This window comes from Xenia sp. Carnegie-2017, unplaced genomic scaffold (genome assembly GCF_021976095.1).
Source record: "Xenia sp. Carnegie-2017 unplaced genomic scaffold, XeniaSp_v1 HiC_scaffold_1, whole genome shotgun sequence".
Classification (NCBI taxonomy): domain Eukaryota; kingdom Metazoa; phylum Cnidaria; class Anthozoa; order Malacalcyonacea; family Xeniidae; genus Xenia; species Xenia sp. Carnegie-2017.
The window spans coordinates 6,131,471-6,153,781 of NW_025813402.1; the positions used below are offsets into that span (position 1 = coordinate 6,131,471).

Genomic DNA, 22,311 nt, shown 5'->3' on the forward strand with positions numbered 1-22,311 from the left:
GAAATAGTAATGACATTTGTTGGCGTAGTCAGCCCGCAGGTTTTAGTCTTGCAGTGTAAATTTCACGGGGCGGTTGTACTAAAGTCAATCGCGCTATCCTGTATCCATTGGGTAGCAATGATTTTGAAAGATTAAAAAATTTCTTAAAAGGGAAAAATCTACGAAAGTGGATTTAAAAGAAGACAATAAAAATATAAAAAAAGACAATGAATTAAAATATTGGTTCGAGAAATACAAGGTTTCTTTATCGTAAAGAAATCATAACCACTTTTTCAACAAGTTTGAAAAAAATTACAACATAGATTTCTTCAGAAATCTATTGTTTTTGTAGGACATGCATATGCAGGTCTTGAGTAGTAGGTCATACACAACAGTTGACGTTCAAGAAAGAATATTCCGTTCCGTTTTACCTTTTCTTTTTTCCAAACGTCATGTAAGCATTTCGTGAACATGTCAAGAAAGCCAAGGAATGTCTTTGGAGTGAATAACTCCATTTGACTACATCCAAACTGCTGTTCAAGCATTTTTGACGACGATGTGTGAACATGTGCTGTAAATGATGCTATAGAATGCAGACGAGGTTCCATCATTTTTTGAATAGTAGCATCAGGAAATTTGTATTCACTGAATCTCTGTAGAGCAACTTTTGAGAACGAGCTCGCAATCCAAGCTTGAAAGATGTCAATTGAAGAAGAACGCGTAACCAATGTCGGTAAAAAAGAAAATCTTGAAAAAACTCCAGTAGTTCCGTCATTGACACAATGATTCTCCATACAGATAACTATATGCAAGTTTGCTCGTACACGACGATAAAATCGTTCCTTGGCCACATAGACATTCTCACTTTGATGTCTTCGCAGACTGCCCGGTATGAGTTCATTACAAATCAGCTCAAGCTCATTGGATGAATAAAGTCCAGGAGAATATCCTAGAGTAGCAACAAAGACTCATGTCATTTGCCTGATTATCTACATTCATTTATGGCCAGTGAACCCAATTTAGTTCATGCTTTGTGACCCGACAGCAAACAGTTATATTGACTTCTACGTAGAGAAGCCAACATATTGATTATGCAAGTTCACACGTGTTGAATTTACACATTTAATTCAAATTCACACGAGTTGATTTAACACGTGGATAATCCAAACATGTTCGATTCACACATGTTTATTTTACCTTCGCAGATGAGAGAGCAGACATCCTGTAATGTGTTATATTCCACACTCTGTGGTACATAAAGAACAACTTGTTTTCCTTGCAGACCAGCTAGATACGCAGCTCTTTTCAATCGCTGCAACGAATCTTCACGTTTGTCAGGTCGTACCTCTATCAACTTTGAGGTGTATAAATCATATATTATTGCTTGAAAAAACAAAAATTTCTGATAAAACAACGGAAAATTCAAAAAATCGACTACGTTACCTTGTAACCAGCAATAAATGACGTCAGTAGGACAAGTGCTTTTCGTCCAAACCCATGTTTGTTGAGCAAGAGCGCGTTGCCATTCAATAAACACTAAAAAAAAGAGAAAATATATAATAAAAGAAACCATACAACAAACAAATTTATCCATGACTTGTACATTGACGCAGCATGTAGCAACTCATCTAAATTACTATATTTTATCAATACGCAGTTCGTTGCCAAAACATGGGAGCTGTCATACCATATATGGAAAAATTTGGATGAAAAGTTTGTAATAGAAGGTTGATCAATGGTTTATCTAATTTTATCGAAGTCAAAATAAAAGTATGATGCGAGCGATTTTTATCTAAAAAATCCACCATGTTTTAGATTCTCCTTGGCTTTCTTTTGTTTATCCAGGTAATATAAAGATCAGTGATTGGTCTTCGCCTTTCAGCAAAATTCTTTAATCGACACAATGACATGCCGACTTGAGAAAAGCATAATTATGTGTCTATTCACGTACCAGCGACCGACTTAGTCTAGCAGCATGACGAACAACCTTTTCAAAGAAGACAATATCTAATGGTTGAACATCTTGTTGGTTGTATAACTCTTGAGCATCTTTGAATATTGTTGTAAGTTCGTCGACGGTCGTCTCTCTATAAGCTTGTTCTTTATGTTGTCCATGTTGCTGCAACGACATAAAATCCTAGTAAATATAATCTTTGACAAATCTTCATTTTCGTCGATCAACTGCTCTGGCGTAATCAGTGGGCCACTATACGAACGATGTTTGTTCATATCTTCAAAAGTTACAACACGCTGTTTGCTAATCATGGTACGAGCTTCTTTGACAAACGTATGACCACACTGGCCGTTCAACGAATTTGTGATTGAAGTTTCTTCATTGGTACTTGGTTCACTTTCACAGCTCGCTCATTACTGCGGGTTACACCATGGGATTCAGTGGTATTGGAATTGCTACAGCTATCAGTGTTTTTTTCTTTATCGACACTTTGAGAAAAATCGATTACTGTGTTTTTATCAGTTGTAACCTCATCACTGTTTTTATCATTCCTTTTTTCTTCGTCGTTTTCATTTCATAATTGACTCCTTTTTCACCTACAATTGATTCTTTTTTCCTCCCAGGAGATTCAATTCCCTTCTCAACGTCAACACTTGTTGCGGTTTCCTTCTCTTCATGAACATTCAACATCAAGTCGCCAGCAAAGCTCACAGAATTTTCTGCTCGTTCTTTCTTCGGAACTACGGTGTCGACTGGTTTGTTGTTGCCAACAGCATCAGGGTTACTGCTAAAAGCCTGAGGTGTCATTGGTTTTTGAAATGGTATCTTTTCAGGTTCTGCGACAATAAAAATACAACAAAACAGTGAAGATATGAGCATAACGACATAAAAATGTGATTCTCTTGAAAGATAACTATAAATAATAAAGAAATGGTGGTACAAGCTACAATAAGGCAGGAAAAATCGCGAAGTTTCCAAAGTTCGTGTCATCAGTGATTTTAGGCCACAAACGCTAGAATTATAACTGTAACACTTTACGATGTAAGAAAGTCAGCAAAAATTTCACCTTCATCGGGCGAATGCTGCAATCTTTCACAGAAATTCTCCAAAGCAACCCCACGTAACGTTGTCGAAAACCAAAGTTCGTGTTCGCCAATCATTCTGTCGGCAAACACTCGGGAACATTCGTGGCACCAAAGTCGTATTATCGTGCGAATTAAAGGTGTAGTAAAAGCGGGGGTATTTGAAGTCATTGATACTAAAGATTCCTTTTTTAAAACAAACGGCCAACTATAAAGGTGAATAAGATTCAGGAAACAAATAAGCCTTACAATATGAACAGGTCATTATTTACTGCTATATCATTATCATTTACCTTTTTTCATTCTTCAGATAATTTTCATCGTCTTGGAATTTTCTCTCAACATCCCTACAGCTTAAACTTTTTTCCAAAACATTAGAATTCTCCACACAAAGTTTTGGAGTGATGCCTTTGTCAGCAAAAGCAGATTGCTTTTGTACTTTGCCCTGTCGTTTGGTCTTTGAAGAGAAAAGCTTCATTCCTTGAAAAACTCTTGACAAATCGTGTTGCGTGAAAAGGTAGTGAGGATGACTCGGAGTTGGTCGGATATTCTTGCGTATTTTCTCAAAAAGAGAAATAGTAGAAGTGGATACGACCTAAAGGAGAAGGAGATTATTGATAGTAACCGGAAAAAATCCGTTGAGTTGGGCAAAACAATGAGCGCTGTGAAAATTGATGACATGGATTTATGTGCTTATGTAATTGAAAAACAATTTCGATCAAAAAATCATAAATGACGATTTTTGAATCTTCAAAGACATATGATGAAGTGAAACTTAGCATTCGTTTCAATAAAACTGCATGAAAAAACAAGCTGTAATTTTCAGTTGAATTTAAAATGTCGATCATAAATCATCAGCTTCTTTGTGGAAGACAAACTGTGATAACAAAAAGCTCCGTTACCAAAAAGTTGAAATGGATCGAAAAATAAGAGACAACGCGGTAGCCTTACATGTACATGAAAGAGTTCTTATTCGAACCCATTCTTCTATCAAAAATGTAGCATTACATTCACATGAAAGAGTTCTTATTCGAACCCAGTCTTCTATCAAAAATCTAGCATTGAATTGTCCACAAACCTTGGCTATTTGATGATGATGGGAAAGAGAGTATGCGGGAAAATCTTCAAGCCACATTTGAAATAAGTTACAATAAACAGATTGAAGTGTTGAAGTGGACATCGCATGAAAGGCTATGACAACCATGAGTCTTGTAAGACGAGGTGAAGTAGGAAAACAGTTTAAACCTCCACCAATACCAGGACTTCCAGGAGGAACTGCTGCACCGACAACACATGTATTAGACATTGGTTTTAGATTAAGTCTCTGTCTATCATACAGACCACCTAGAAGTGGATCAATAAACTTCAATGATACACAAGCAACTGCGGTTACAGACACAAAAGTCAGCATGTGCTGAATGAGATGCAATCAGTTGGGAGAGTTGATTGAATCCATATAGCAACAAAAGAAGAAGACGACATAAGGTCAAGTTTTTGAAGAGACTGTATACTCCACACTGCACAAAAAACGCCTTAATTAAGAAATAAAAGATGTTTACTGTGTTTGCACGGGCTTATGCAAACCGATGAGACCTTTGGTAGAACTCGAGAGCAGATCAGTGAAAAATTCTTTGACTGATTGATTGCTTCGATTGATTTGATTGGTTGAGCTCAGATGTGTTTTGCACAGGCTAATGCAAACACAGCTCTAGACCAATCAGAGCACGCGTTTCATTGTGTTTATTTTATAAACTTACTTGAAACATACCTAAGGAAAGAAGACTGCGGATAAGTTCAGATGAGGGTTGGTTACTTGTGCCATCAGTTGCAGCCATGTTCATGTCATCGAAAAAGAAAACACTTTGTCTTTCGTGCGCCTTTTTTGTAAACTGGTTTCCAATTGATTGATCACGATGTTTTCTACAGAATAATTTCGCTTCGATGGTTTCTTGCAACATTTGAGTTGTAACGCCATGTTTTAACGAAAGTCGTACATAATTAAAGCGTGAATTAACAAGGTTCTAAAAAACGGGAAGCACAATATGATATAAATGACCTTACGTTTTCTTTTTTTATACATTGCTTATTAATAACAGAATCAGTTTCTTATCAAATCTCGAGGTTTCACTATATAGCTACATAACACATAACTCTACATTCACCACATATAACCCTACATACATAACACATAACTCTACATACACCACATATAACCCTACATACATAACATATAACTCTACATTCACCACATATAGCCCTACATACATAACATATAACTCTACATTCACCACATATAACCCTACATACACAACATATAACCCAATGTACTTAAGACATAATCCTAAATAAATAACAAATAACACTATAAACATATAATATACAACCCTATATACGTAGCATCTAACTCTATATTTACAACATATAACCCTATATACACAACATATAACCCTATACACCCAACATATAACCCTACATACACAACATATATAACACAATGCACATAACATATAACACTATACACTTGACATACAACTCTACATACGTAACAGATAACCTTATACTTAGTAATTCCATTATATGACACTCCATAATCCTGTAAATACTTTCACAGAACAAATACCTGCATAAATGACGACTTTCCAGAGCCAGGGGGTGCAACTAAAAGAACTGATTTATTCGCTGACAGCAAAATATCAACAAGAGAGAAATACACTTCATCCTAGTAAACAAAAAAACATACAGATGTGTTACATGAAGTATAAAAATTTGGAATAGGTGGCAGCATAGCGACAGCCACAAACGAAAAGCCATAGTTGGCACACGTAAACAGCTCTTAAATAGAGAAAAATAACGTTGTCCTGTAATGGACACAAGGAAAAATAACATTGTCCTGTAATGGACACAAGAAAAATTTATACGACTTTACACGATTTGGTGGAGTAAACGATTATATTCGATTTATACGACTTTACACGATTTGGTGGAGTAAAAAGCGTGTAAAATCGATTTATATGACTTTACACGGTTTGGTGGAGTAAAAAGCGTGTAAAATCGATTTATATGACTTTAAACGATTTGGACGTGTAAAATCGATTTATATGACTTTAAGTAAAGTGTAAAATCAATTTATATGACTTTACACGATTTGGTGGAGTAAAAAGCGTGTAAAATCGATTTATATGACTTTACGCGGCTTGGTGGAGTAAAAAGCGTGTAAAATCGATTTATATGACTTTACCCGGTTTGGTGGAGTAAAAAGCGTGTAAAATCGATTTATATGACTTTACACGATTTGGTGGAGTAAAAAGCGAGTAAAATCGATTTATATGACTTTACACGATTTGGTGGAGTAAAAAGCGCGTAAAATCGATTTATATGACTTTACACGGTTTGGTGGAGTAAAAAGCGTGTAAAATCAATTTATACAACTTTACACGATTTGGTGGAGTAAAAAGCGTGTAAAATCGATTTATATGACTTTACGCGGCTTGGTGGAGTAAAAAGCGTGTAAAATCGATTTATATGACTTTACCCGGTTTGGTGGAGTAAAAAGCGTGTAAAATCAGTTTATATGACTTTACACGGCTTGGTGGAGTAAAAAGCGTGTAAAATCGAGCAATGATGTGATTTCAAGAATACACAGTATGGTGCTTACCCTCGGGACAACGACGTATGACGATGCAATTACACGTTGTTTGCCATCGAGTTTTTGAGTTGAAGAAAATAATGCACCAGCAAAAAAGTCCAAGTTGTAGTCAAACACATTCACTTGAGGTAAACTCGCATGAGGATAAGGTCCATTTGAAAACAATGATTTTGTGAATTCATCAAACTCTTCTACACAGCTGGAAAAGTTACATATACATCATTGTCGTGGGGTAAAGTAGGATATGATGGTACGTAATGGTAAAATATGATATATCATGTCGTACATGCGTAAGGGTTGTAATGGTACAGTATGCGTATAGCGTTGTGTGATAAAAATTTTGATACATCGCGTGGTGTATATGTACGTTTGTATGTCAAGGTGTGAATGGTACTGTACGCTATGGTATGGTGATGTGTAATGGTAAAATGTGATGGTACATATTAAGATACCTTTCATGTAAATTTCCTCCAAATGCCCATATATAAGCATATACAAAGCTACTGATTACAGTATCATGTGTAATTGTGCCACTACTTTTTTCACTTCCAGTCTCACTTGCGGCACATGAACCAGATGAATTTCGATGAGTAAAATTTCCAACATCACATGTCTCAATACTGTCTCTCAATATATATTTATCAAAAAGTGCCGATAAAATGGTCAACATTCGTTGAATCTCCAAGACTCCCCGTACGCTACGTAGACACATCTCATCATTGTTGTAGTTTTTATATAAGATCTGAGTGCAGTTTTTCTCTAGAAAATCAAGCGTCTTGACCACAGAATGTTCCATAAGGGAAGAGATGATATCAAGTCTATGGCAACAAAAAGAAATCAAAGATTTAGAACCCAATCCTCTAGATATCTAACTACCATGTCAAGGTGAAGCATGGACGCCATCTTAAAGTGGTACTAAAACGAAAATTTTGCCTCCCGTTTTTTTTTCATAGATTAATAGTGTATGTAAAAAAATCTCTTCTGGCGAAATTTTAGCGCAATGTATTTAATGCTGCTCGAGTTACGTAGCGATAAAACTTGTACTTTAAGAGCCGCCATTAAAATGCGCCATATTTGAATTTTCAAGAAGGAAGGTGCTTGTGACGTCATAGTCTTAACTCGCGGCTGTTTACAATATAACACTATATACAAATAGAGATATAAAAGGTTGTATAACTCAATTTTTAACATGCCTTCAACACGCTGTGTCGTGCAAGATTGCAGTAATACGTCTGATAGAAGTACAGGCATTTCATTACATAAAAGCCCAAACGACGAGTCTTTAAGAAGAATTTGGGTTAAATTTGTTGAGACGAAGCGCGCAAACTTTAATCCGAGTTCGCGCGAAATTCGATTTATGATTTGTTCGAATCACTTCTCGGATGATTGTTTTGAGCGTTTTTTCCATTTGGGTGGTATGACTAGACGGCTCAAACCTGGTGCCGTACCTACTATTTGGAAGAAATCGCCAACACCAACAACGTCAAGAGAGCGGCGTCAGGTTAGCACAAGTTGCAACTATTATATACTTACACATATTGCAGATGATAAATTTTCACAATTTGAGAGAACCAATAATACATCCAGGCAAACTTTCAATAAATAATATACATTTATACTAAGGTTTTAAAGGAAATACAAAATGAAGTGTCTGTATCATGCATGAAGAAAGAAGATTCGTGCTATTTTCAAGAAGAAAAAGGCACAACTGAAATTCCAGACCAATCTGAGAATGATGCATACGTAAAGCCAACAATTGCTCTTCACACATACGTGCACTTCGTAAAACAACTATTCCTCAATCTTCTTACAGGACCAACAGATCACGCCCGATGCACCTAATTACACGGAAATGTCTGGAGCTGCCTGTAAAGTCCCATAGAGGACGCACGAGTTGTCTGTACGATACTGCTCGAAAGAACCTATAAATTTCAAAAAGTAAACATAGACGCAGGCGCACAAAATAATATTTTAGAATTTTCACAAAGAAAAGGCTTCCTCTCTGGTCTTTTGACCATCTCGAAAAACGGTCGCATAACTGCGATGACCTTTGGTCTTTAAACCTAACGAAGCTGCTTGAAGAACAAATTCGTTCAGGCAAACTTCGTTAAAGCCAGGGTGATCAAAATGCATTTCCTTTCATCGACTTCGAACTGATTCATTTTGCCACGGCATTGCTCTAATTCCATGCAGCATCGGCACTCTTGAGGGCTGACAACAAGATCCAACGAACAATGGCCACATTCACACCTTTAATATTGGCCAAATTGTATGTTTCCATAAAGTTATCATAGCTAACGGCAGACGATTCAGATCAAAGTAACACACTAAGAATGACATCTTACCATGAAGTAACATCAACACGGGCATCAAAACGATCTTGCAGCATGTCCTCAACCTGCTGTTCTTCTGCGACTGCAGCTTCGTACTCAGCAATTTCATCGGGCGAAGCAAGCGGTTCAATATTATCGGCAAATGGCAAAATTTCCGAATTAGATTCGTCCGAATTTGCCGTCATGAATTCTGATGAAGAAATCGATGCGTTTGTCTCGATCGAAGACTCAGAAAGCGAGCTAGATCTCGATGAATTTGACATTTTTTTGCTCTATTTATGTATTACTTTGTATACTTTCCAATGTGCGCTTCTTGCTGTGTTAAGACTATGACGTCACAGACCTTTGCTGATTGCAAATATTCAAAATGGCCGATTTTAATGGCGGACATGAAAATTAGACATTTCAAATGTTCATAACTCCCTCGTTATACTATTATTTTTGCTTAAATTTTACGAAAGCAATAATTGATATGTGTTTAAACTATTGAATGCTAAAATCGATGATTTTTTAACGTTCAGTTTTCGTCTTAGTACCACTTTAAACGCTGGCAAAAAGCAAAACTCAAAATGAAAAATAAGCTAAAAGAAGGTTTAAAAACCCAATCCTATCGAACATTTTAAAAATTGAACCTAGACTATCAACTTTGCAACTGTATATCAATTCAGGAAAAGCAGATGTTGATCGTAAATATCATCATTTCCACCTTTCAAGATGGTGGCTTGCCTCACTCTTAACCAAAGAATTTTGGCAGAGTCAGATATCTAGTAGATTGGGTTCTAGGTCATTGAAAAAAAACATTTGTTGATTCAGAAATGTTTCACGAGTATGATATCGTGAGTAGAAAAGTATTAGTGTAATGTTATATCTACATGTAACACGGTGCAATTGTAATTAAGATACGGAAACCTAAGCATTGTTGAACACAAAAAAATATACTAGACATATGTAGAGGCATACATAGCTAGAGCCTGGTAGTTGTCGTCTTTCCGCACAAGTAACAAAAAATAGTTTCATTAATATGTACCCACGAATTGATATGTTCCATTTTGCATGCGCATGCTTCAACCATGACTTGAAGATATTCCACCATCCAACAGTATCATCCGGGCAATATACAATACCGCATCTTGCGACGGTTGTTGGCGCAGCGTTTTGAAGATCATCAACCTCGAGAAGGAAACTAACTGCATCTAGACGTCAAAAAATATGGAGTGTAAAAGAAACACACAATAAAAAAACATAGTATAATCATAGTGGAAATGAGCACTGTGACAAAGCACACAAACATCAAATAAGTAGTAGAAAATAAAATATAATCCGAAAAAGAACATCTCCTAAACTTAAATTAAAGTTATAAAACAAGACGATAAAAAGTTTAATATTTCGGTTGTATTTCAAAAGCAATATCAGACAGAATGATGGTTTTGTAATAAAACTGAAATATTGCAGTTTTAATTGTCTTTTTTATAACTTCAATTTAAGTTTACAAAATATTCTTTATCGGATTATGTTTCATTATGTATTTAATGAAATTTTCGTCTGGTCAGGGATTGCCAACTACGTAGGTTTGTCGAGTTTGACAATTTATCAAATGGGAATGCCATTTTACAAGGGGACAAACAATGTTACGTATCTTAAAATAGCATGGCATTGGGTGAAAGTAAAGAAGGAAAGTCTAATTTCTAGAAAGTTTTTTTCTTATGTTTACCTGCGAAAGAAAGAATTTCCCCACTGGCCAGACACAGTGTTCTTCCATCGTCAAGAAGACAATTGATTTGATCTGCACAACCATGGTCCAATGCTCCGTCAAGAACAATCCATTGGTGATATTTTCCAGAATGATTATTCTGAGCCTGCGATTTTCCTGTAGTTTCCAACACTTCTGAAGCATTTTGTATAGTCTGGGCGTTGCGAATGCACTTAACGAGAGCCCCATCTGACCATGATTTCGTCGATGGATCAATGCAACCAATCAACTAAAATAAACAAAAAGAAAACAAATCAGAATCAAACAATGATTCAGAGTTGCAATTATAAAGCTTCATGGATAAATATCTCATCAATTATATAAGCAAATATCTCGTTAAAGAAAACCCTTCTGTGTCAGCTGGTCAAGAAATGTATTTAAGGTGACAACTTGTAGCTATTAACATAATATTAACATCATCCAAACATAAAGTCATCAAACTTACTCTTATACTTTCGTTAAAAACTATAAAAGGAACATGAAAGATGATAACCTTCTTTTTGAATTCAAAAACACATTATTGAGATGAAATTATCTCTGCACATGTAACTTATCTCTTTTCTTAACTAAACATACCTGACTTTCAGTTAGTGATCGAGGAAATAAAACAGTAAGATTGATTTTTGAGCAGTTCATAAAATCTGAGGATGTGTTTGTGGTGACATTAAAGCCAAACTTGTTGTTAAGACTGTTCAATGCTTTACACAAAGTCTTGTAAATCGTCGTTTTTCCAGATCCAGACAAACCCAGTAAAATAACTGCATGGTTCATTTGCAATGCCTGGTGAAGTTGAATTGCCTAAAGAGTATAAAGAGCTTATTAGAGGGAAACAACATCTTTTGTAAGAGAATTTTTTGGAAATATACCACACATAGAGGGCAAAAAATAGCGCAATTTCTAGAAGCACGTTCACGTTAGTAGCAGTGTGCTGCTTCGTTGTTCAATGGTCCAGTCTCTTTTCAATAATTTCGTGTATTTTGGGCAAATGTTACCAACAAAACTCTCTTTTTACAAATGCAAATATTAGTGATGAGACTATACGATCATTTGTAAATTTCAGAAGGCAATTGAGAACCATTGTTGGCAGTAATATTTACCTTGGTAACAAGATTCATATTTGGTTGCATTATTTCTGCCATCAACTGTTCTCTAACTGCTTCAGCTATCCAAGTCGTATTTGACTGTGTAGCAGACGTCAATACAGTATGAGTAAATATTATGTCAATCTTTGAGCAGACCAGTTTCTTAGATTCTTCATCCAGTTTGGAACATAGAACACTGAATAGTCCGTACACTAGCGCACTTTCTTCCTTTGTCCTATTTTCAAATGTCTCGAGCAGAGAGACTGAAGATGAGATACCTATATCAAAATGATGTATTCAATAATTATTAATAATTTTTGAAAATTTTTGAATTATAGAAGACAAAATAAATTTCCTTAACAATTATTAACAGTCTAAAATCACTACAAGTGTTCATTAATTGACAAAATATGTGAGAAAATATGTTGTAAACAGCAGAAACTGTAACAGATGTATAATCCTTGTAACACAACATAAACCACTGGACATATATAGTGAGGCAAACTGGTATAATTGATAGTGTACGGTGTGAATGAAATAACACAAATAAGCAAACTACTAAAGCATATTCGCAAAAGCTTTCAAACAAAAAATTAAATAATATGTTTAAAAAACAGTAGAGTTACAGACGTTTTGTTTCGTCCTCAGTTGTAACGTTGGAAATATTGTCAGTTTCATTCAAAATTTCATCATTTGTTGTTCCACAGTCAGCCCACTCCATTCGTAACTTATTTCCAGCGTGAACTATTGCTGATTTTAAGACGTTTGCTCCAATAAATAGTTGTGTCGGTAGCTACAAAATCAGAAATTATATTGTTGTAATTATTTGATTTTACACAATCAGTAGAATATAACTGAAACAATACATAGTTTCAATATGTAGTATCAAATTCGAGAATAAACTTGTTATGAGTTGTGGATATAAAGATGTACGGAAACTACAGCTAGGTAGTGAGCTTTTAGGTTTATGAAACAGTGATCTTGATTCCCCAGCTAAAGTGTTGGAAGCCTAAAGGTATTGTAAGTAATTTGTGAGTGAGCAAGCTTTTCCGGGTACTTTAGTTTCTTTCCAATGAAAATGTTGACAGAGTGGACAAATCAAAAGAGCCCATAGTAATTGTGTACAGCTACATTGATGCCCTTTTCAAGAACAGTAGGAAGTTTCAAAAAACACTGCTTTTTTACTGTTAAATGAGTTGAAAACTGGTGATGGGTTAACTGTTTTATTCGCATACCTCAAACATAGCAACTTGAATAAACAAGATAATCTTCTCTGTCAAAACTTTCACTTCAGAGAAGCCATTACAAAGAAGCCAAACCTCGACAAGTTTCTTTGCATCAGGCTTCGTCATTGAAACTGTACGCAATGAAGCCTAAATGATGGAAAACAATGACAAACGTATCATTATGACGTTAGGAAAGAATGATATTGTTGGCAAGCACTATTTAGTTGACATAGCATATCAAAATTTCTGACTACGAAACCAGGAGTATAATTAAATGTTTGTGTATAAATCGTCCAATGAGTGCGATCCTAAGAAAACTGTTGGTGCTATTATTGATGGACGAACCGACATCTTTAATGGTGGTCATCTTTATAGTCAAGTGACTCAGACACTAACCCAGACGATCTACTTACACAATTAAGAAACAAGAAATGTTTTCTGTGTTTTTACAAGCTTATGATAACCTGGGAAACTTTTGGGAGAATTCGAGAGCAGATTAGTGGAAGCTAGAGACCAAAGATCGAGTGCAAAACGCGAAAAACATCTTTTATTTCTTTTATGAAATAACAGTAATACGAAAAAGATAAATTTAAAACAAATGTTTTAAATTTTCCAGAAACTCTCTTTCATTGTTCAAATTGAACGAGCTCAGATCGGGGTTGCACAAGCCTATGTAAACTCAGCTATAGACGCTTTATTATATTTCTTGTATAAACATTAACATGTATTCAATATCAATACATGTCACTCAAGCTCATTTAACATGAACTCATAAACTAATTCAACTCCTTTCATGCACATTTGTACTCAGGCCTAGCTCATATGGTAAAAGGAAAAGATACAACAAATTTCAAACAATGAAATGTCACATAAAAATGTACAGTTAAACGACATAACCAAACTTGCATACGGTTGGAAAACAATTGTTTAAGAAAATAACCTTGACATTTTCTGGAACATCGATGAAGCCATCATCAGTCGGTGTTATTGTCATAAAACAACCAGCCATAGAATGTGTCTTTAACAAGCAACCATTGAATACTATACTGCCTAAGGATGTGCCTTCTAGATGATTTATGATAACGTCAACATCATCATCTGCTTCGAGTTCACATTCAGGTTTTGAATGAATATCTTTGATTGGATTAGACACAGGCAACGGTAATTCGTCATCATAGAACTGTCTACTGTCTACATTTCGTTCTTTGCCTATTGAAAACCGTCTGGGAATATATGTACGTCTTTCTACCTGCAAAATACGTGTAAAATCAAAAATAATATATGATTCAAATTAAGAAGAACTTCAAGCAGATAGAAACACAAAAAAAAATATGAGCTAAAAAGACATGGAAACAAAGACATAAAAACTTACAAAGATGCTACTGGTTTGACTTTTTTTTGTGTTGGAATTCGCTACCGTTGATGGCAATGAATTTAAAGAAGTTACGGTGCTTCGACGTGTCCTGTTTTTTGCACTCTAAAAATAGGCATATGATCACACAGTATAGAATTACATACTTCAAATTTCACTCCAGCCTCAGCAAAACTAACCTCTTTGAAAGCATTGTTCACGGAACATTGCGTTCTACCTCTAACAAGATACTGGTTATTCTTATCTATAATCAAACATTGATATGCTTGACTGATAGAAGAAAGATGGTCTCCCAAAATGGATAAATTTAGCTGTGATAATTTCTGCGTGTCCTCAAAACACAACCAGCTTCCACTAAGAATCATGCCAGTCAACATTCTCGTCACCACTGAATTGACCATTGACACACTAAAGTTAAAAAACACTAGGTGCCGACCCATCACCTAAAAAAGCATGACATAGACAAAAAACGTTAACAACACATGTATACTAACATAACATGTCTAGTTATGTACGTTGCTACATATGAGCATTAACACAATTTATAACAACATGTTTAGTTATGTACGTTGCTACATATGAGCATTAACACAACTTATAACATGTTTAGTTATGTACGTTGCTACATATGAATATTAACACAATTTACAACAACATGTTTAGTTATGCACGTTGCCACACATGAATATTAACACAATTTATAACATGAATTTTGCAGCAATGAGCTTACTCGTGCCATTTCTTTAATAGTTTCAGTTTTTCCTGATCCATGCAGACCAACAACTGCACCACACGTGTATTGAGCCAAAGCCAAAGACAAAGTAAGAAAACATCGTTCGGTCAGCGGAGACATGAATAACGAACCTCGCTCACTTTGAAACTCAAAACCATAAGGAAATACTGATCCAAGTATGGCGATATTATAATGATTACCCTCATATTTCATGTTCAGTGGAATTTTATCTAACGATAAATACATAAAGAAAAGTTTAGGAGTTGCAAAGACAATGGCTTTACAATCACTAAGACAGTTTTGCATATTTAAACATTGCTGCTCAATTGAGCTCATACTTGCACTCTGTGCACCTTTGTCTACATCTCTTAATTGGTATGAATACCTACTACATGTCGAAAAAACATCCAAAAGTGTAAGACGAAACATCAGAACACACCTAGTTTGTATTGACTTTTGGACAATAATGGTGCGGTAGTTCAACAAAACAGTTACATGTACAGAGGTGATGTTTTGGAAAATTCGTCTCCATCATGGAACATCGCAATTTATGTGTCGATAAAGTTTTTCTAGTGAAAAACGAGGCTTATGATGACAGTAAAACATACCTGCCATAGAATCATCCTCATGCGCATGAGACACGCCAGTGAAATATGTTGTATAAAAAATTTGTTTCAACGAAGCTTCGTGCTGAACACAGCTTTGCCATTGAAAACAATGTGGACAGATAGCTTCACATTTCACAAGTCCTAAAAAGATATAACAAAAATTTTATGCATTTGTACAAAGAATAGTAATTATACTAGAAATATAAAAGATATACGCCGGTTAAAACAAAGAATAAAGAAAATACAAAACGTACTGTCAACAACATCTCTCTTGTACATTGCTGCAAGCAACAAAGACCGCAAAAGTGGACGAACGTGTGGAATGTCTTTAAGTTTTCTCGACACTTTGGCGCTTAACACCTTACCATAATCGTCGATCTCACGAAGTATATTCGGACTGTAAGTGATATAAAGAGGTTTGCATTGCAAACATGCGTGTAAACTTAACATGAATGTAAGTGACCGCAATATAAGTCAATGAGCAAGCTCCAAACACAATTTTTCATGATTACAAACATATACATAAGCATTAAAAATACATTGAAATTAAGAATGTGTTTATAAATGAATGCATGCATTGTGACTGGGCTGACATTATAGCACTCAACACGTAACAACAAAGTGGGCATGTTAGAGACATAAATGTTAGAAGAAACACGGAAGAACTCTTGCAACATATAAAGATGGAAGTCAATTTGCCGACATTATAGCACTCAACTTGCAACAACAAAGTGGGCATGTTACAGATATAAAATGTTACAAGGCACTGCAAGAACTATTGCAACTCTTAAAGATAGAAGTAACTTTGCTGACATTGTAGCACTAAACATGCAATATGAAAGTGGGCAAGTTACAGACATAAAATGTAAGAGACACTGTAAGATCTCATTCAACTTTTGAAGATAGAGAATTGCATAAATACGACAGTACATGAGAATTTGGGATCAAAAATTTCCTACAACATACAATAACAAAATTCAAGAGCGCAAATAATAAAATTAAAAATGCTGCAACTTCTTTTGAAAATATTAAGTTCTATATTAAACACAAGAAACACGTGGAGCTGTCCGACTTCGAATTTCTATCAAATCTCTATCTACTTGCAAAAAATTTTACATCAACTTAAAATAAAAAGAAACCCTTGTTTGTTCAAGTTTGCTTCGTAACATTAAAACAATTCTTCAAAATTCATCTTACCATAATGATTTCAAAGTGTTCTTGCTACCAGATACAAGGGCAGCATGCATCTTCCTTGTCCAAAGAACATCTTCAACGCAACGAATACACTGAGAAGGATATCGAAGGATAAGAAAGGATTTTTCATTAGCATCTTCATTGGCAGCTGTACTTTCATCTGTTACAAAAAGATCAAATCAATAATTCAGAGAGATCGTAGAGCATGCTGAACGCTTATTTAACATCCTAAAAAAGAATGTGGGGGCAGACATGCAAACAGAGACCCCCCCTTCCAAAAAATTTCAGGGGATAACCATGGTTACATCGTACAAAGGTAAAGTAACAATAAAAAGTAAAAGATCGGCAGTTACATAAAAAATCAGCAACTATTGTCTTCTCTCCATTTCTTGACAACGACTTAAGGAGGTACTGAGTAAATTTCAATGAAAGAGCCGTCTTTGTCGATACTTCCAGTGTTTTAAGCCAAGTTTGCGAATTCCTTCCGGTTGCAATAGCTTCATTCAATTTCATCAACTCGCCAAATTCGCCTTTAATGGAAGTGACTTGAAGAAGATGTGCTGTACAAAATGAATAAAAAGCGCCATATTTTTACGTGTTCCGTTAGGTTAGAATTCTTTTAAAGCCTAAATCGTACATTGTTTTGCAACACGAATTGTTTGCTCTTCAACTTTTCATTTTATGTATTTAATAAGTTAGAAAAGGAATAGTTTGAAGTTGAAAGAGCAAAATGAAAATAATGAAGCAAGGCTTCGGCCGTAATGTACATCTAAACACAATAATACAGAAAATAGTTTCTTTCACAGGTTGTGTAATGACAATTGTCGATCTATGAAACCAAAATCAAATTTACCTTTTAACGTGGCATCAAGTCCATGGCAAAGTATCTCTTCTTTTTCTGGAAAACTAAACTGCAAGGACTTGATTCCTGGAAAACATTTTCTCACGATAGGCATTAGTTTACGGGGATCGCTTGCTGGAAGGAGCAATTCGAGAACTTCGTCATCACTGAGGAAAAACAAACGAGGAAACGCTTCGCGAATTTTTGCCATTTTATGGGAAACAGACTTCAGCAAGTTTTCCTGCAAAAAAATGAAGTAAGAAGAATATGCCACATTTAAGATTATAGTGTTTACGACATCTACGATGGTTCAACAATAAACATATTTTCATTCAGATAGAACTCATAGAAGGTCCTAACCCTACCTCTTCCTTCAGTAGTGAAAAAAGCATTGAACGTAAATTTTCCCCTTGAAGCTCACGATATCCCTTTTCACCTCGCTTTTTTGACAACACAGAAAGTACTTTAGGGTCACGGCTAACACTGGCCATAAAATCCTGAATAAACATACACAACTATTCTATCCATTTATATTTCATGTAGTATCTATTTACTATCCGTTTCGTGCTGTACCTTGAATTTCTTATCTACTTCTTGAAAACTGTGCATCTTTGCATCATCGTCTATACTTGTATCATCATCAAATACCATGGAAAGGTACAACCACTATAAAAAAAAAACAGCTTATTTTAGCACGAAGTTTTGAATAACTGTACATTATTGAAGCTTTCATACTTTATTTAGTTGGAAAAGTTTAAAACAAATAGATAGGTTTAAGGAAAATAGCTGACGACGAAATAAAGAAAGAAAAAATTACAAGTCACAATGAAAAAGCGTTACTTATTATTGCTGTTCAGTTTATGAATATCTGGAGACAACAGTGATTAGCGTTGGCTGTTTTGTCAACGACTTTGTTCTGCTTAAGTATATCAGTCTATAACCAATGATTTATAAATCAAAACACTAGATACCAAAGTCCGCCAAAATACTACAGTTTTATGCGAAGCACGAGTGAGGCAAGACGCCATCTTGAAAGGTGGTAAAACTGATGATATATACAGCTGAAATCTGCATCTTCTGCGTTGACATGGTTTAGCAGAGTTGATATTCTAGGTTTGTTTTTCTTTCAGTTTTTGAGATGATTATTTTCGTTAACTTTCAACTTATTTTTGTTCTTGAGTTTTGCCTTTTGCACCATCCAAGATGGCGTCCTTGCCTCACCTTCACACGGTACTCAATTATCAAGGGGAATGGGTTCTAAATCATTGGCTATAACAAAGTTTGTAAAATATATGTATCAATATGAACAAACAAATAAGTCATACATAGAGGTTGGCAAATCATTAATACGAGTTACAAACAACAGGATAAGGATTCCAGAGTAACCTTTCTCTGACAAGCAACCCATATATCAAGGATTTCTTCAAGTTGATCTAAATTTTTCATCCATTGCTCAACTGTTTGTGTAAGATTAGCGACGTACGGAGAGAATAACATAAGCTGTAGCGTTACGCGATTATCCTAAACAAAATACATAAAAAGAAACAGCATTGTTTTCATTTGAGTCTATGGACACTCCGGGGGAAAATAGCATTGAATTCAATGAAATCGATCAGGTTAATGTGCAGAAATTCTTTAATTGAAAAGCAAGAAGTTTGAGAAATATCACTAAGCAAATTAGATCTTTGCAAATGAGAAAAGTAAGAAGTTAGAGAAATATTAATCAGCAAATAAGATCTTTCCAAATGATAGTATACCTCAATAAGGCATTTCAGTTCTTCTTCACCCGTCAAGATAAACATTTCCATTAGTTTCGAATCTTTTTGCATGATTTTCACTCCCTATCAAACATCAAGGTTTAAATATAAATTTCATAGCATATGCAGCAAAACTTTCATAAAAAAAAACACAAAATGCAATTAAGATCCAGTTTATTAAAGTGGGTGGTTCTTGGGTGCTTGTACAACATTGATTGATGAAATTTTATCTTCTTGATTTCTCACAGAATTACAAAAGCGATTAACATAATTACCTGTTCTTTCAAATTGTTTCATCAACTTAATTTACAAATGAAATCGTGTCCATAGAAAGCACGGCAAGGGGAGGGGGAATGGGGAAGTGATCATGTTCAAACAAAAAAGTTTCAAAAAATTATTTATGATGAAAAAACATAACCAAATGACATAATTTAGCAAGCACTTCGCATCAACTCTAAGCAAAATTCACTCTAAAACAGTAAGCCACGTTATATACCTTTCCGGGCGTAATTGTACCATTGTCAGTACTACTTGGTGCTCGAGATTCAGTAAAATGTTTCGCCAACTTGAAATCCTTTTCCGTCCACCTTTTTGCCAAAGATCGTAACTGTGTTTCAAGCGAGTACTCTTTCAAAGCACCACTGCAAACTGAATTTATGAGCTCTTTGTGCAAACCAAGTTTTAGAGCGAAAAGATCTGCGACAGTAAAACTCCAATTTGGATCATATTGTTGCCCCATACCAACAAACAAAGCTTTCCAATGTCGTGGCTAAATATAAAGTAAAATGAACACCATGTATCAGCCCTTTTACGATCAAACACAAAAAAAGCCAAATTTGATGCCCAAAAAGTCAAGGAAGATCACATTTTCGTCTTATAAAATATATTGCAAATATTCTTAGGATAGTCAACTCTACATAAATAGATTATTTCCCTGAGGGTGATATAGGCACTTTAACCTGGCTTTAATCATAGAAGGGAATTCCAGAAGTTTTTCCGAGAAAGGAAAAGTTTAACGATAGTCCATACACAAATACACATGATTCCACCGATAGTATACACATAAATCCACCGATAGTATACACATAAATACACATGTATCCAACGATAGCATACACATATAACACATGTATCCGCCGACAGAAATAATAAATCACAAATGATATCACCTTTCACCAACCTTCAACGCATCACTGGAAAGTAATTGCAAGAGAGGAAAATCTTTTGTGAATGCTTCCATTTTTTTTATCCATGCTTCATACACTTCATCATGGTCAGGCAAGAGAGATTTTAGATTTTCAGCAGCCAACTGCCATTCGCTCATCTTTTCAAGTACTTTCTTAATGTTTGTCTACAAAATACGAAATACTTAATATGTAGTCAATTGTGATGAAAGTGTGAATATTCAGCATCTTTTTACTCGTGTAAGTTGCTAACAAGACACAAACTGAGTTTCTTACAGGGCGATATGCAGATTAATTTCACATCATAATCATTCATTTCCGACGCCCACTAGTGCGCAAGACCATTAAAGTTTTAATCTTTTAATAATAATATTGTCAGCTGAAAGACAACTTCAAGATAGTAGAGACGTATGATATTGAGAAAACGTAGGGATCAGCCATGAAATAGCCCATCCTAAACTAAAGGGAAAACGAATATAAACTTGCCATATGAAGATCTATCTTCTGATTATTCATTTTACTTTTTCAGTCTCTTTATCTTTTATTTCATACGATTCATTTCTACGTCATTATCCATCATACTATATATTCATCTCACGATCGTTTACTTACATAAAATGAAATTAATTAATAAGCCGTTTTTACTTATTAGCTGCTAAAATAGTTAGAAAAGATCAGGGGCCGGCCTCGATAGCGTTATCCATTGGATAGTAAAATTTTTCAAACTTGTAAAAAAGATGTTTACATTTTTTTACGACAAAGAAATTTTGTAATCCTCGAAACAATATTTTATTTCAGTGAATGCACAGTTCAAATCGTATATTTTTCTCTTATAAGAGAGTTTTTAAACGTTCAGAAAAATTTGCTACCCAGTGGATAGCGCTATTCAGCCTTCGTGCAACCAGCCCCAGTATATTCTGCAGGGGCGTAGTGATTTCTATGTTTTATGGGGTGTCGAAGCGTCAAATTTGTCGGCAAAGTGGGCGTGGTATGGTCTTGGTTTGCACTTAGCATTAAATGAAAATATGCCGATAGATGAACAATTTTTGCCGAAAAAACGATGATTGGGTGGATCTTGCACCCATGATCCCCCATTCACTCTGATATTCTGTTCAAACACAGTTACATTTTCAATCCTGTCATGTCCGCATTTGTGTAATTTGGTGACTTACCTAGAGCGGTTCATGTTGTCTTACTCATACGCTAAAAGCGCAATGATATCATTCTCCCATCATGCTATGCGCTCAATCACAGTGCTTTACCTTAAAAAATGGTGTTTGAAGCCAATGTTCGATTTTCTCGCCGCACACTTGATAATACTTCCACAACTCATAACGTATGTCTGCGTTCTTCAATATTTGTAGAAGTTCATCTTTACAAAACTTATTGCCTGAAATCACTTCTCTGTATTCCACGAGCTCGTCCAAATCATTCATATAACCTCTAAATGTTCTCCGAAGCTATAGCAAAAAAAAGTTGAATTTGACTACCGAAGACAGGTTCGACAGTTTCGAAATATTCTTAAATGTGAATTCTCTCCCTCTAGCAAGAATTCTACGATAAAACTATG

At 35.2% G+C, this 22,311-nt stretch overlaps 2 protein-coding genes across 2 annotated transcripts in view; both read right to left on the reverse strand.

Annotated features, from left to right (window-relative positions):
• Nucleotides 1-22,311, reverse strand: part of LOC124459527 (dynein heavy chain domain-containing protein 1-like) — a 44,901-nt gene that overhangs the window by 15,795 nt on the left and 6,795 nt on the right. The window contains exons 9-43 of the mRNA XM_047008982.1: nt 22,004-22,201; nt 20,738-20,908; nt 20,054-20,326; nt 19,558-19,641; nt 19,187-19,321; nt 18,374-18,466; nt 18,166-18,297; nt 17,813-18,041; nt 17,313-17,519; nt 16,963-17,119; nt 16,020-16,162; nt 15,766-15,906; nt 15,155-15,387; nt 14,604-14,867; nt 14,425-14,529; nt 13,993-14,301; nt 13,062-13,199; nt 12,457-12,619; nt 11,842-12,104; nt 11,321-11,542; nt 10,706-10,973; nt 10,022-10,187; nt 7,114-7,479; nt 6,671-6,860; nt 5,636-5,734; nt 4,784-5,036; nt 4,094-4,359; nt 3,309-3,610; nt 3,000-3,223; nt 2,442-2,769; nt 2,140-2,236; nt 1,931-2,098; nt 1,423-1,515; nt 1,177-1,333; nt 411-928 (exon numbers count right to left, since the gene is read on the reverse strand). Of these exons, the coding sequence (XP_046864938.1) occupies nt 411-928; nt 1,177-1,333; nt 1,423-1,515; nt 1,931-2,098; nt 2,140-2,236; nt 2,442-2,769; nt 3,000-3,223; nt 3,309-3,610; nt 4,094-4,359; nt 4,784-5,036; nt 5,636-5,734; nt 6,671-6,860; nt 7,114-7,479; nt 10,022-10,187; nt 10,706-10,973; nt 11,321-11,542; nt 11,842-12,104; nt 12,457-12,619; nt 13,062-13,199; nt 13,993-14,301; nt 14,425-14,529; nt 14,604-14,867; nt 15,155-15,387; nt 15,766-15,906; nt 16,020-16,162; nt 16,963-17,119; nt 17,313-17,519; nt 17,813-18,041; nt 18,166-18,297; nt 18,374-18,466; nt 19,187-19,321; nt 19,558-19,641; nt 20,054-20,326; nt 20,738-20,908; nt 22,004-22,201 (7,155 nt within the window). The remainder of the gene's footprint in view (nt 1-410; nt 929-1,176; nt 1,334-1,422; nt 1,516-1,930; nt 2,099-2,139; nt 2,237-2,441; nt 2,770-2,999; nt 3,224-3,308; nt 3,611-4,093; nt 4,360-4,783; nt 5,037-5,635; nt 5,735-6,670; nt 6,861-7,113; nt 7,480-10,021; nt 10,188-10,705; nt 10,974-11,320; nt 11,543-11,841; nt 12,105-12,456; nt 12,620-13,061; nt 13,200-13,992; nt 14,302-14,424; nt 14,530-14,603; nt 14,868-15,154; nt 15,388-15,765; nt 15,907-16,019; nt 16,163-16,962; nt 17,120-17,312; nt 17,520-17,812; nt 18,042-18,165; nt 18,298-18,373; nt 18,467-19,186; nt 19,322-19,557; nt 19,642-20,053; nt 20,327-20,737; nt 20,909-22,003; nt 22,202-22,311) is intronic.
• LOC124434522 lies at nt 8,664-9,321 on the reverse strand. The gene is made up of 2 exons (XM_046984419.1): nt 9,007-9,321; nt 8,664-8,911 (listed from the first exon to the last, which is right to left on the reverse strand). The coding sequence occupies exons 1-2, from the start codon at nt 9,255-9,257 to the stop codon at nt 8,755-8,757; spliced, it is 408 nt and encodes a 135-aa protein (XP_046840375.1). The 5' UTR covers nt 9,258-9,321; the 3' UTR covers nt 8,664-8,754.

Coding starts and splice junctions, on each gene's coding strand:
- LOC124434522 (XM_046984419.1), bottom strand. CDS start 9,257: ATGTCAAATTCATCGAGATCTAGCTCGCTTTCTGAGTCTTCGATCGAG. Junction 8,912..9,006: donor CGTGTTGATGTTACTTCATG/GTAAGATGTCAT, acceptor CCAATATTAAAG/GTGTGAATGTGGCCATTGTT.